At 48.6% G+C, this 14,946-nt stretch overlaps 1 protein-coding gene across 5 annotated transcripts in view; it reads left to right on the plus strand.

Moving 5' to 3' along the window:
• The window catches only part of MTA3 (metastasis associated 1 family member 3), a 166,672-nt gene that overhangs the window by 36,944 nt on the left and 114,782 nt on the right, over positions 1–14,946 (plus strand). For 4 of the 5 annotated variants that reach the window (XM_084901521.1, XM_084901522.1, XM_084901523.1 and 1 more), the window contains exon 1: positions 14,256–14,365. The exons of the other annotated variant lie outside the window; for it this stretch is intronic. In XM_084901521.1, coding sequence (XP_084757647.1) covers positions 14,338–14,365 — 28 coding nt within the window. In that variant the 5' untranslated portion in view covers positions 14,256–14,337. Of the gene's footprint in view, positions 1–14,255; positions 14,366–14,946 lie in introns of those variants that run through there. 5 annotated transcript variants of the gene reach the window in all.

Here is a 14,946-nt window from a genome sequence, read left to right on the forward strand (position 1 = left end):
AGGGGGCAGGACCTCCTGCGGGTGTAGCACTAGCTGCGGGGGCAGGTCCACCAGCCCCTACGTGGCAGAAAAGGCTCCCAGTGTTGACATTGGCCAGAGCCTTTGCAAACAAGTCTGGCTGGAAATGTTCAACATTTACCCCGGCTGCTTTAATGAGGGCACTGATCTTATCCTCCCTCACCGCCACCTCATCCTCATGCAGGATAAGGCTGAGTGGATACAGGTGAGCTCCTAGATGGACGCCAAGGTGTGGGCAAGTGCTGGGCCAGGGTTGCCCTGAGCGGTGCTGGTTGCCAGATGAAGGGAGGGCCTCACCCCAACGTGTCCTTCGCTTCATCAGAGAACCGAGCACCTTACCAGCAGCTGGGGAAAGGGTGGTTGGCAGTATTTTAGCTCATGCTGTATTTATTGTCAGCTCTGCAGGTCTAGAAGCATGATATATTTATGCCAAACTCACAGGAGACTCTTACATAAATCAACATGCCACGTTAGCCACTATACTCTTTTTTAAAATTTTTTATCGATTTTAGATAGAGAGGTAGGGAGAGGGAGAGAAAGAGAAACACTGAAAGAGAGAAACATTGATCCTCTGGGGATTGAGCCTGCAACTCAGGCTTGTGCCCTGGCTGGGAATCCAAATGCAACCTCTCGGTACATGAGGTGACACTCAACCAACTGAGCCACACTGGCCAGGTGATTATACTTTTTTAAATTTTTTAATTTATTGATTGATTTTTAGAGAGAGAAAGGAAGGGAGGGGGAGAGAGAGAAACAATTTGTTGTTCCACTTATTTATGCATTAATTGGTTGCTTCTTGTGTATGTCCTGACTGGAGAGCGCATCTGCATTCTTGGTGTATTGGGAAGACACTCTCACCAGCTGAGCTACCTGGCCAGGGCACTACTATGCTTCTTAAATACAAATACAGGGTGTCCCCAAACTGTATACACACTCTGAATAATTAATTCCAATGGGTTAGTTCAGAAAAGAAAGACCTACAAATGAGCTATCCTCTGTTACAGTGTGCATACATTTTTGGGCGACACCCTATGTACTCTTGTTGCCTGTAAGTCCCTGTAGGCTTAGGTCACACTCCTTAGCTTGGCACTCCAGGCCTTTACAATCTGGCCTTGAACCAACTTGCTATTGGTTCTCATAGGTCATGCATGTACTACCACCTACATGCAGTTCCCTTTGTCTGGAATGTCCTTTCTGACACATTCCCAGACAAAGTCCATGTTTTAATTGAAGGTCCAGATCAAATATTACCTTTTTTTCAGTCCTTCTCTGACATACCCTGCCCTTACAGCAACTATATTAATTGCTTCCAGCTCAAGGGTATTATGGCCCTTATTCGGTTATATCTTATCTATCCTCATGCCTGCCTCTCCCATTGGATAGTGAACCCCTTGAGAACCAGAATGCTATTTCATCCAAGGTAACCCAGGGTACAGCACATTGACCAAGTACAAGAACCTCAAAAATATTGACCTGAACTTATCCATTTATATTTTCTGCAATTATTTTATTTTATTTCCCCCAAGTCCTTGTAAAAATTAATTTTGAAAAGGAGGGCCTGTCTCAGCTGTCGTTAGAGGAAAGGAGGGAAAGGGCACTTGTTCATGCTGGGATGAGAAAAAGGCATCTCTGGGGGGCCGGGGAAGGTGACGACTGTGGAAATGCAAGTGAGGAACCCCACGGGGAAGGAGAAAATGCAGTGGGAAAAGCTAGAGTAAACAACCGCTGTTTCTTTCCACCGGGAAATCTCCTTTTGGGATCTTGTCTTTCCTCAGATCGGGGGATTTCTGGTCTCTGTAAAGGGGGGCCAGGTGTCCTTGTGTCCTCTCTGGAGGGTCTCCTCCGTGTTTGTGTGCAGTGGGTGGACATCGTCTTCCTGACTGAGACTTGTCTCAGGTGGGATAAGAAAACGCAGGACAGCCCTGGCCGGTGTGGCTTAGTTGGTTGACTTTAGACCCATGTGCCGAGAGGTCTCTGGTTTGATTCCTGGTCAGGGCCCAGGCCCAATTGTGGGCTCAATCCCCAGTAGGGGGCATACAGGAGGCAGCTGACTGATGTTTCTCTCCCTCTTTCTTCCTCTTTTTCTAAAATCAATAAAAACATATTTAAAAAAGAAAAAATAATAATAAAATAAAAAATAAGAATCAAGACAAGAGTTTTAGTTCATGGTTGCCCAACATCCACCCATCCTCCTTCCAGCTAATCTAAAGGTAAGAGTGATAACGTGGGTGAATGCCATAGAACAGATCTTGTAAGACAAGGAAATGGCAGTCACTGGAGAAATAACAGCCAGAGGCACGAATCCAACCTGACTTTGTTCTGGTTTCTCCTAATCTCATTCCCACAGTGGCTATGACCATTACTCTGCCTTCCCTGTCTCCCCTCCCCTGTTCTGACTCCCAAGTAGCCTGCAAACCTTTCAGATCCGCTCAAGAGAGGGAGCTGGGTGGGACTGGCCGTGCAGGAGAGCCACAGATCAACTCTCCCAGCCTTTCCTCATCATCTGCGTGGTATTTACCAAGTCCCCAGCCTCGAAGACATTTGTGGCGCTCTCTGCCTTACTGAAGAAAAACGGATTTTGCCTCAATTCCTGATTCCTGTTTAAATATTTAGTTTAATCAGCACAGGCCCAAGTGCCTTTTCCATTTCCCCTGGTGCCTGGGAGCCATGCTGACACCAGCATCATAAATAATGCATCCACAGGCCGCCGGCTGGGAGTCGCTCCATCCCTCAAGTCTCCGGGCCTGCCCTCTGCTGCAGCTGCTGTGGGAGAGGCTGGACTAAAACAGAAAAGTCAGTCTTGAAGGCTCTGCCTCAAAGCCACTCCTGGAGGGTGCCATAGCGACAGGCAAGCAGTCCCACTGCAGCCCAGATCCCCATGGGGCCATGGAGGTGTGTGTGAGGGTGGGTGTTCAAGCTCTGGCTTCTAAGTTGCTCTGACCCGGTAGAGAGACCTCAGGGCCACCTAGAGAGGTCTGACCTAGACTCCGAGTGAGTGTGCATCAGAGGACAAGGACACCAGAGAGAGAAGGAGGCAGCTGGGTTCGAGGGCAGAGAAATGAGGAGACTTTATGAAATGCTGGAACCTTCTCTTCTCCCTCTGCCTCCAGAATTCTGGCCTTCACAGGGGCTCTGCCCTCTTGTCTAGGGGTGTCGAACTCAATCAGAGAAGGGGCCAAAATCTAAAATCCAGCCTAAATCGCGGGCCGAATGGTTTACTGAACAGTCATAAAATGACAATGTCATAAACTGACAGCGGAGTGCAGTGATGACAGCGCGGTGCGGGCCACATTTCAAGGCCTGGCGGGCTGGATTTGGCCCGCGGGCCTTGTGTTTGACACATGTGCTCTAGTCCAAGAACTTAGTTCAGATTTCATCCCATTACGTGGGGAGAAGGTTGGGGCTTCCAGGAGGTGGACACTTTGTCACCTCTTAAAGAAAAGAAATGATGATGACGGGATTTGACTGGACAGGTCCTGGGTGTCCTTTGCCAAAACCTCAAAAAGGTTAAACTGCCTCCAGGTGCCCTCTCCTTGGAGCAAGCTCCTCAGCACGCTGAGCCGTGCAATTAAGTGGGCAATGCTGTGTTGGTTGCCACTAACGATGTGGTCCTGGCCAGGCTTCATAAAAGTTTTCTTGGGACAGCTCTGTAATAGTCATGCTTTTTTCTTCCAAAACTTTGCAGGGATAAAAGAAGACTTAAACAACTATTTATTTATCCAGTAAATTCAAAGTTTATCTTCGAGTCCTCCAATATTTTCTGTCCTTTTTGAAATCAAGAGGACAAATAAACTCCCCTCTCAGTCCCTTTTTGAAAGTACAGCTGCTACAAACCTACAGATAGAGATAAAAGGATCTGATGAAAGGAGCAAATTTCTGGCCCTAGTCCGTTTGGCTCAGTGGCTAGAGCGCCAGCCTGTGAACTGAAAGGTCCCAGGTTCAATTCTGGTCAAGGGCACATGCCCTGGTTGTGGGCTCGATCCCCAGTGAAGGACTTGCAGGAGGCAGCTGATCCATGATTCTCTCTCATCATTGATGTTTCTATCTCTTTCTCCCTCTTCCTTCCTATCTGAAATGAATGAAATATATATATATATATATATATATATATATATATATATATATATATATATATATAAAATTCTCCAGCCCTCAGTCTCTGGAGTGTCATGAGCCCACCTGCCTGCCCTTGTAGTCATCTACACAATAAAATACATATTGCCAGCTGAAACTGGTTTGGCTCAGTGGATAGAGCGTCGGCCTGCGGACTGAAGGGTCACAGGTTCGGTTCTGGTCAAGGGGGTGTACCTTGGATGCGGACACATCCCCAGTAGGAGGTGGGCAGAAGGCAGCTGATCAATGTCTCTCTCTCAACAATGTTTCTAACTTTCTATCCTTCTCCCTTCCTCTCTGTAAAAAATCAATAAAACATATATTTTTTAAAATATCTATTGTCAGAACCTATCAATTAGTTTCAAGCTGCCTAGAACCTGGACAGTCAGGAGCCACCAAAGGAAAGGTGGCAGGGGAGTCGGTCTCCAATGACTGGCACTTTGCCATGCCCAAGTTTACTTGGCTTCGGGGGTCTGTATTCCTCTGGCTTTTCTCTGCCTCCCTCATTGCTCCCACATTCCCCCTTTGTGGCTCTCCTCTTTCTGGTCACTACATGAGTAGCTCTCCATCTTGGCTGCACACATGAGAATTGCCTGAGAGTTTTCTTTTAAAACTGAGAATGGGGGCCACTCCAAGCTAATTAAAAGGGGATGGGGCTCAGTTTTGTAATAACTCAGGTATAGACAGGGTACAGAGCCAACCTCTGTTCTCAGTGCTGGCTTGTCCCTCCTCTCTCCATCTACACTATCTCCCTGGTGATCTGACAAGTCCCCTGCTTCATAGACTGCTTACACAATGGTAACTCCCAAATTTGCATTTTTTTTTTTTTTTTTTTAAAGTTTGGGCCTCTGTGCAGAGCTCCAGAACCCAGATCCAGTTGTCTGTTTGATTCCTCTAAACAAATATTTATTTATTTATTTATTTATTTATTTATTTATTTATTTACTAGAGGCCCGGTGCATGACATTCGTGCACTGGGGGTGGGGGGAGTCTCTCAGCCTGGACTATGCCCTTTTGCTGTCTGGACCCCTTGGTGGACATCCCCTGAGGGGTCCTTAGTGCTGCCCTGGAGGCGGGAGAGTGCTCCTCAGCTGTGAGCCCGGCTTCTGGCTGAGCTGCGCTCCCCCTGTGGGAGCACACTGGCCACCAGGGGGTAGCTCCTGCGTTGAGCGTCTGCCCCCTGGTAATCATTGTGCATCATAGTGACTGGTCATTCTGCCATTTAGTCAATTTGCATATTAGGGTTTTATTATATAGGATTTTAAATTTGATTTATTTATACATTTGTGTTGAATTTACTGGGGTGACATTGGTTAATAAAATTACATAGGTCTCAGGTGTACAATTTTATCATACATCATCTCTATATGTATTGTGTGTTAACCAGCCCGAGTGTCCTTCCATCATGATTTATCTCCCCTATAAATGTCTCCTACCCCTTTTCTTCTGGTAATCACCATACTGCTGTTTGGTGAGTTTTGTTTTGTTTTGTTTTTGCTTAATCTCTTTACTTTTTTCACCCAGCCCCAAATCCCCACTCCCCTCTGATAGCTGTCAGTCTTCAAACAAATATTTAGAAATATTTAAATTTGTCTTCTCATCTCTTACATCCACTTCTTCCACAAGAACTGTTGGCTCTATCTTCAAAATACATCTCCATTGGCCATGACAGCTACCATTCTATTGGAAACCTTTGTTTTTGTATTTTAGGTTTTTTGTTTGTTTGTTTGTTTGTTTGTTTTTTGTTAATCCTCATCTGAGGATATTTTTTTTCCATTGATATTTTTAGAAAAAGAGAGAAAGAAGAGAGAGAGAGAGAGAGAGAGAGAGAGAGAGAGAGAGAGAGAGAGAGAGAGAGAGAGAGAGATTGAAGATCAAATCTGCAACCCAGGTACATTCCCTTGACTGGGAATTGAACTCTTGAGCCCTTGGTGTGCAAACCAAAACTAACCACTGAGAAACAATGGCCAGGGCCTCTCTTTTATTCTGTTTCAGAGTCCCTTAGTCTCTGCATAAAGTGCTCAGTTTTCAGGCTGAACCTATGTTTATTTAAAATTGAGTGGAGGATATATCCATACTAGTTTCCTAGGGCTGCAGTAACAAATTACCACAAAGTAGGTGACTTCAAACAACAGAAATTTATTCTCTCAGTTTTGAAGGCTAGAAGTCAGAAATCAGGAATGTTCCTTCTGGGGAGCTCTGAGGATTCTCTCTCTCTCCCCTTTATCTGGTGGTTGCTATGATCTTTGTCTGTCCTTACTTGTAACTTCACTAGTGACCAGGTGCATGGATTTGTGCACATTGAAAGGAAATTAATTAGAAGGTGGTTGGCAGGGTGGGACTGGGAGAGATGGGCCAGACACGCCCTGGAGCCAACCCCCTCAGTGGTCCCTCCCCAGCATCCTCAGAGTGAGCAGGGTCCCTCTGGCAGGTGAGGTCCTTCTGTCTGGCCTGCAGGGGTTGGATTGAAATCAGCTCTCTGACATCCCCTGAGGGGTCCCAGAGTACAAAAGGTCACTCTGCAAAAGTTGCTATCTTACGGGGTGTTGAATGCAAATGCAAGTATGCATTAAACCAGATTCGGGGCCAACAGTGCCCCAGCAACAACATAACCCACGACCTAAGATAGAATTCAGTCCCACGAAGAATTGGGCTCCCTCCTCTCTTGTTCTAGGACGTGTCGCCCAAGAACCCTCTGCCAAGTCACTGCAGCTTGGCAGCTCCTGCATTGAGCATCTGCTCCCTGGTGGTCAGTGTGTGTCACAGTGGCCGGTTGGACATTGGACACTTAGCATATTAGCCTTTTATATATTTAGATAATGTCAGTTTCTGCCTCAACATTCACATGGCCTTCTCCTCTTCACCCTGCATCTTTTCTTCTGTCTCTTATAAGGACACTTGTCATTGGATTCAGGGTTCAGCCTAATCTAGGATAAATTTATATCCAGATCCTTAATTTTGTCTGCAAATATCTTTTTTCTAAGTAAGGTCACATCCATAGTTCCAAGTTGGCATATCTTTTGGGATTCTGCCATTCAACCCACTACCATCTTAGAGGCAAAAGGGAGAGGTAGAAAAATAGATTTGCTTTCTCATGCTGTGTTAAATCCATTCTCCTGTTCTTTCTGTTTTCCCTCCTCCCTCCACCTTGGCTGCTTTTCTAGAACTGGGAGCAAAACTATCTTTGAGAAATCTGCAGGCCCTTGTGGGATGGTCAGCCTGGGGCATTCTCCCTCATCTTCACCATCTGTCTTGGTCAATGACTTGTATGCCTCTCTGCCCATGCCCTGCTTGTTTGCACATTTAGACCTGGTCTCTGATCTTCTGAACCCGGACCTGCTAAACCTGTTTTCACCAAGCTGAAGGACTCAGGGAACCTGCTTCTTCCCCTGGGGCCAGGGCTTGGCTTATTCCTTAGACAAGACAGGTTGGGTCTCTGTGTTGATGGTAACTCGAAGAGGGCATTTCCAGCCACGGTCTCTCTCCTAAACTTCAGGCCTGTTCACCCATCTCTTTCCTAAAGAGGAAATAGCTACCTGGGTGTTCTCAAAAGCATCTTGAATGCAGCTCATCTAACACTGAACCTGTTGACTATTTCTTTTCCCCCCCCACTTGCTTCCCTTTCTGTATTCTGTACACACTGAATTGAACCTCTTTGCACCCAGTTGCTTATAACTTGATATTACCCTTTCACTCCATCCCTCTCCACATTCACCGGATCCTGTAGCTCCTACTTCTTAAATCTCTCTCAAACCCATTTGCTTTTCTCACATTCCCACTGACTGTATCCTAGGTCAAGCCATCATCCTTTCTCACCAACCACTCAACTGATCGATCTGGCCTGGCCTCTCTGCTCTCTATGTCACCAGCGATGTCAGCTCCGGGTTCTTGAGTAAAGAAGGAATTCAGAGCCAAAATCTCTAGCACAAGAAGAAGTTGAAGAAGTTTATTTAGCATGAGAAGTGAAAATATCCTCAAGGGAAGATTTGAGAGGGCTGTTCAGAGAGTTGCCTTGGCCTTTTATTACTTATTAGAGGCCCGATACACAAAATTCGTGCACACGGGGTGTGTGTCCCTCAGCCCAGCCTGCACCTACTCCAATCTAGGATCCCTCTCACAATTCAAGACTGCTGGCTCCCAACTGCTCACCTGCCTGCCTTCCTGATTGGCTCTAACTGCTTCTGCCTGACAGCCTGATTGATGCCTAACTGCTCCCCTGCCAGGCTGTTTGTTCCTAACTGCCCTTCTCTGCAGGCCCAGTTGCCCCCAACTTCCCTCCTCTGCTGGCCTGGTCACCCCTTACTGCCCTCCTCTGCAGGCTTGATCACACCCAACTGCCCTCCCTTGCAGGCCTGGTCCCTCCCAACTGCCCTCCCCTGTTGGCCATCTTGTGGTGGCCATCTTGTGTCCACACGGGGGCAGCCATATTGTGTGTTGGAATGATGGTCAATTTGCATATTGCTCTTTTGTTAGATAGGATTAAATATATTTTAAAATATAATTTAATTTTTTTAAAATATATTTTATTGACTTTTTACAGAGAGAAAGGGAGAAGGATAGTTAGAAACATTGATGCTGATTCATCAAAATGAATGTATAGAGCCAAAACTGGTTTGGTTCAGTGGATAGAGCGTCAGCCTGCGGATTGAAAGGTCCCAGTTTGATTCTGGTCAAGGGCATGCACATTGGTGCCTGGTAGGGAGTGTGTAGGAGGCAGCTGATCAATGTTTCTCTCTCATTGATGTTTCTACCTCCCTAAAATATTTTCTATTGAAAAATGTTTCTATCTCCCTAATATATTTTAAAAATAAGTGTATAGAGCCTGGCCACTGTGGCTCAGTGGTTGAGCATAAAAAAATTCAATGTAGCCCTAGCCGGTTTGGCTCAGGGGATAGAGTGTCAACCTTCAGACTAAAGGGTTCCAGGTATGATTCCAGCCAAAGGCACATGCCCAGGTTGTGGGCTCAATCCCCCCACCCCCAGTAGGGGATGTGCAGGAGGCAGCCAATGAATGATCCTCTCTCATCATTGATGTTTCTATCTCCCTATCTCTCTCCCTTCCTCTCTGAAATCAAACAAACAAACAAACAAACAAAAATTCAGTGTAAAGTTGTGAACCTTATACTGCTGACTCTGGATTGTACACAGAGTCCTCTATCACTTTGCATTGCATAACTAGATGTGGTCAGGGACCCTGCCCGGAAGCTGTATATATTGAAATACCCTGTGGGCCCTGCGGGTCCTTGCAGTTTACTTATCAGCTCTTTAGAAAGACCTCATTCTGTTCTTTTTTTTTTTTTTTTTTTTAAGGATTTATTTTTTTTATTTTTATTTATTATTATTATTATTTTTTTAATGGATCTCATTCTGCTTTTAACTCATATTTCCAAGTGTTTGTGTTTACACTGGTTTATTTCTCAGCATCTGAAGAATGTGATGCTATAAAAAAGTTGTTTTTTAAAATGGAAGCATAGCCTACACAGGTCTCTATATTCATGTAAATGAAAGACTATTGACATTACCCACAATTAGTCCAGTAGAAGGCAAACTTGTAATTTTCAGTCAACTGCCCTCAGGACCTCCTACTACATGGACCCCTTTCTAAGCCTGGCCTGTGTGGCTAAGTGGTTGAGCATAGATCCATGAACCAGGAAGTGATGGTTTGATTTCCTGTGAGGGCACATGCTCAGGTTGTGAGCTCAATCCCCAGTAGCGGGTGTGCAGAAGGCAGTCGATCAATGATTCTCTCTCATCATTGATGTTTCTATACCTCTCTCCCTCTCCCTTCCTCTCTCTGAAATCAATAAAAGCATATATATATATATATATATATATATATATATATATATATATATATATATTTTTTTTTTTTTTTTTACAAATGAGCATATAGAGTCAGGGTCGTGGTCTCTACCAGTTGGGTTATTGCATATGTTCCTGATGCCAGCGTGGCGCTGTTTCATGTTTTTGCTGCCCTTCTGGGCCTGGATCAGAAACACAACTGAGGCCTAGATGTTATCTCTAGTTTGACAAAAACTCTGTGTCTGTGGTCAACAGACCCGAGGCTTTGTTCCTAAGGTTATTTGATGCCGATCAGATCCTCATTGTCCTGAGGGCTTAATTCTTAAGGGAGTGGTCATGCCGGGAGGAGGAGGAAGAAGGTCAGGGTGCTGGATGAGGCCAATTGCATCTGATATCTGAGTTTCTCCATTCCATTTGACAAGGAATTTTCCTAGCTTCTTAATATCCTGCTTCATCTCCACTTAATCCCTTTGCTGAAGCCTGAGTCATTTCTATTTATTTATTATAAACACTTCCTGAGATACCCCTTTAATGCTTTCCACTGCCCATTAGGATCATTTTTCCGGTCGGGTCCCACACCCTATACGGCCCAGCCAGCTCTCACTTACACGAAAAGCTCTACAAACGTTAAAAAAGGGAAGTGCCAGTTAGGTTAAACTTCCCGGGGCTTATCCATGCTCCCATGAGGACTTCTATCTAGTTCCTTTTCCCTACCTAGACACAGGTCACTAGAGAAGGGAACTCCTTGTGGTTGTAGCCAAAGCGCTGAGCTGGCTCCCTTTTGAGGGCATGAGGAAACCAAAGAACCCTAAAACTCACACTTTCAAAAAGCAGGACATTCTGGGGTTGGTCCCGGTTTTCCTGTGTTTAGCAGAGATATGTGGAAGGAGAAGCTCCATGCCTGGAGAAGCTTCTCCAGATTCTGGTTTCCTTTCCTTTAGGGGCTCCTTTGCTTTGATTCTTGCTGTCACATACCTGCCTTTCTCCTGGGACAAAATCCTCCTCCTTTAAAAAACCAGGACCTCCTCAAATAGCTGCAACAGGCTAACATTTTTTTTTTCTTCTGAAAGAGTTTTACTAAATAACAAAATGAGCTAATGAGAGAGAGAGAGAGAGAGAAAAAAAAAAGAGAAATCATAGAACACACAAACATTGGGCTTAAGATTACTGTTATTACATTTTAGACCCCTGAGCTCCTTTAGTAAGTCTGGCCACCAAGCTCCTAGACTTGGCATTGATAAAAAACCTACACCATCAAGTTGAAAAAAAACCAACTTGCCGTCTCATCTACAGCTCTCTTGCGGTCCACTCCTGTTTGGCTAAATGGTGGGACGCTAGGAGATTGACTCAGAGAACGTTCCAGGCTTTTAGGCAATCCCTTATCTAGTCCTTTAATCACAACAGCCATGTTAGGAAATTTTACCCCTGGGAGAGCTGGATTGGCCCTGGGATTCCTGGCATGGTCTTGAGAAACACTTCTTTGTAATAAGGATGGCTGGAGCCCAGAGAAGAGACCTAATAATTATGAAGCTCTTAACATGTGCTGAACACTTTATATATTTACTTTTTAGCACGGACATTTGCTGTAGGTGTCAATCACTAGTTGTACTTTTTAAAAAATATATTTTATTGATTTTTCACAGAGAGGAAGGGAGAGGGATAGAGAGGTAGAAACATCGATGAGAGAGATACATCGACCAGCTGCTTCCTGCACACCCCCCAACGGGCATGTGCCCGCAACCAATGTACATGCCCCTGACTGGAATCGAACCTGGGACTCTCAGTCCGCAGACCGACGCTCTATCCACTGAGCCAAACCGGTTTTGGCTCTAGTTGTATTTTTAAAAAATATACATTTTTATTGATTTTTTACAGAGAGGAAGGTAGAGGGATAGAGAGTTAGAAACATCGATGAGAGAGAGACATTGATCAGCTGCCTCCTGCACACCTCCCACTGGGGATGTGCACGCAACCAAGGTACATGCACTTGACTGGAATCGAACCTGGGACCCTCCAGTCCACAGGTCGACGCTCTACCCACTGAACCAAACCGGTTTTGGCTACTAGTTGTATTTTGTAGAACTTGAAACTCAGAGGGTTCAGGAACTAGTTCAAGATTTTAAAGCTAAACAGCTACGCTAAGAGTGAAGTTCGGGCTGGTTGATGATGTTTGTGGTCTGAACTAAGCAGCAGAGGAGGCTGAGGTTCCCTTGCTTTCTCTGAATGTACCGGCTTTCCCACCCTTATTGGTCTGGTTGGAGGGATTCTTGCAGTCTAAAAAACATTTGCTGAACTCCCTTATGTCCATACCTCTTTGCTATTAGGAGGTATAGAAGTTTCACAGACAAAGTCCTTGCCTGCTGCCAGTATACTGGGTGACTTCAACCCACTTACATGTCAGATTAGAAATGGAGTGATATCAGACAAGTCACAGTATACTTTTAGTGGGATCATCAGCTATGCTGTGTGCATCTCAGAACACTATTTTTTCCCCCCCTCTGAGTCAAAGAGGTGATGCAGGCTCACCATGGGACACATGGTCTAAAACTCCTGGGAATCTGAAACTTCCTGAAGTTATATATATATATATATATATATTATTGATTTTACACAGAGAAGAATTGAGAGGGATAGAGAGTTAGAAACGTCGATGAGAGAGAAACATCGACCACCTGCCTCCTGCACAACCCCCACTGGGGATATGCCCGCAACCAAGGTACATGCCCTTGACCAGAATCTAACCTGGGACCCTTCAGACCGCAGGCTGACGCTCTATCCACTGAGCCAAACCGGTTTCGGCTGAATTTCTTCTCTTAAGAAAAGCAACAGACATCGGTTATTTGCATAGTGCTCCTCAAAAGTGTTTTCAGATATCTTCACAACCGATTCCTCAACCCACCTGTGAAGTCTGATTCATGTCCTCATTTTAATAGATGAAGAATCTTGGGGTCACACAGTCCATCAAGGTAATTCCAAGCAAAGGCACTTAACCTCCTTTTACTTTTCAGTTCGCCTCAGTTGTTTAGAAAATTATTCTTTTGACCTCCATCATTTGTAATAATAGTGCACAACACAAATATCCCATCCACGGGCAAACACGCAAAGCCAGAGTCAACGCCACGGATCTGCAAATCACCAGAAACTCCAAACAACCCCTAACAGTGAGGGATCATCTTCATGTTTATGATACAACAGTGTCTGGGAGTAGTTTGGCACGGGTTGGCTTCTCTCGAGAAAGTTGTTTTGTGTGCAGTTGAGGGATATAGCCAGCTAAGATTCAATTTTTTTTTTTTAAATTTTAATATTTTATTTCGGTGAGGGTATGAAGGCCGAGCAAACAGGGATTTGTCTAGACTAAGAATCAGCATGGGAAAATAATAACCATAGAAAAGCTTTAGGCTCACACAGAAGTGAACAGTCCAACCATCAACAGCAAGCTGATTGACAGCATGCCCTCCTGGGGGTGGTGGTGGGGATGAACTGTGTGTGTGGGGTGGTGGTGATGAACTGTGGAGCCCCAGTTCCGCGGCGAACAAAGGGCACCCTCCCCCACCCCCTTCTCCCAGTGGGGCCCGCAGTACATTAGGTCTGTGGAGAGGCCAGACCTCCCGGAGTGGGGAGTGGGCTCGGTTTTGGGGTGACCGCGGGTAGACCTGCCCATGCAGACGGCCTGGCCTCGGAAGGAAGCCCCTCCTCCCGGGTCCCAGCTGGGCCTCCGCGCGGGGAAGCTGGAGGCACCTGGCGGCGGGGAGCCTCGTGGCCCCGGGCCTCGCCCCTCGTCCCCGGGAGGGCGGGCGCCCTGCCGCGCGCACCTCTTTGCAGCCGCGTGTTTGCACCCAGACCAGCACCTGCGTGCTGGGGGTCCCAGCTCCTGGGGCTCCCGGGGCTCGTGTGGGGGTGCAGACCTGTCTCGGGGTGGCAGGTGACAGGGTACCCTTGGGGGTACCCTGGGTGGGGCCTTCGGGGCGCCGTAGAGGGGGACCGCTTGCTTCCCCCCCCCCACCCCCCGCCATGCTCTAATGGCCCCGGGCCCACGCTAGCGAGTGCAGGCGTCCCGGGGTCAGGACCCTGGTCCTCGGGGCCGCCACCTCCAGCCAGCTTCCCCCCCCCCAACCCCGGGCCCCCCCAAACCCAGACCCCCCCAAACCCCGGCCCTTGCCCACCGCGCCGCGCCCCGCAGCGCCCACCCACCGCGGCGCCCGCTCGGCCCCGCCAGCCCCAGGCAGGGGGCGGGCACCTGACCCTCCCCTCCCCTCCGCCCTCCCCTCCCCTCCCCTCCCCCCGCTTCCCCCTCCCGCCCTCCCCCTCCCCCCGCGGCGGCGGCAGCGGAGGCGGCGGCCGGGCTGAGGCGGCGGCGGCGGCGGGCGGGGCTCGGCGCGGGCTCCGGGCGGCGGGCGGGCGGACATGGCGGCCAACATGTACCGGGTCGGAGGTAGGAAGGCTCGGCCCGGCCCGGCCCGGCCCGGCCGCTGGGGCGCGGGCTCCGGGAGCGGGGAGGGGGGCCGGCGAGTTCACCCCAACCGCGGGGCGCCGCGGGCCCGGGCTGGGGGGGGGGCGGGGGGCCGGGGGGAGCGGGACCCGGAGGGTGGCGGCCGGGGCCGCAGGGGGACGGGGCGCCCCCTCCCCTCCCCTCCCCTTCCCCCCCGCCGCTGTCCGCTCGCCCCCCCCCTCCCGCCCCGCGCCCCGGCCCGGCCTGCACCTGGGGGCCCGCTCCCGGCGCCCCGCCGCCGACTCCCCGGGGCCGTGGCCCCCGCCCCCCATACCGGGGCGCTCCCGGGCGGCCCCTGGGCCGGAGGGGGAGGGTGGGGACGGCGCCCCATCTCCCACCCGCTCCGGGCGAGGCGGGGTGCGGGCGTGGGGCCGGCAGACCCAGGCCTGCGGGCGGGGGACAGGCCCGGCACCTCCTCTCCGCCCGGTGCGCACCCTCCGTGTCCGGTCCTGACCCCCCCCCCCGCACCCCAAGAACGGGCGGCGGTGGGTGCGGGGCGCCGCGGCCGGGGGCGGGGGTGCGCG

This window comes from Pipistrellus hanaki (assembly GCF_964339955.1).
Source record: "Pipistrellus hanaki genome assembly, chromosome: 12".
Taxonomy (NCBI): domain Eukaryota; kingdom Metazoa; phylum Chordata; class Mammalia; order Chiroptera; family Vespertilionidae; genus Pipistrellus; species Pipistrellus hanaki.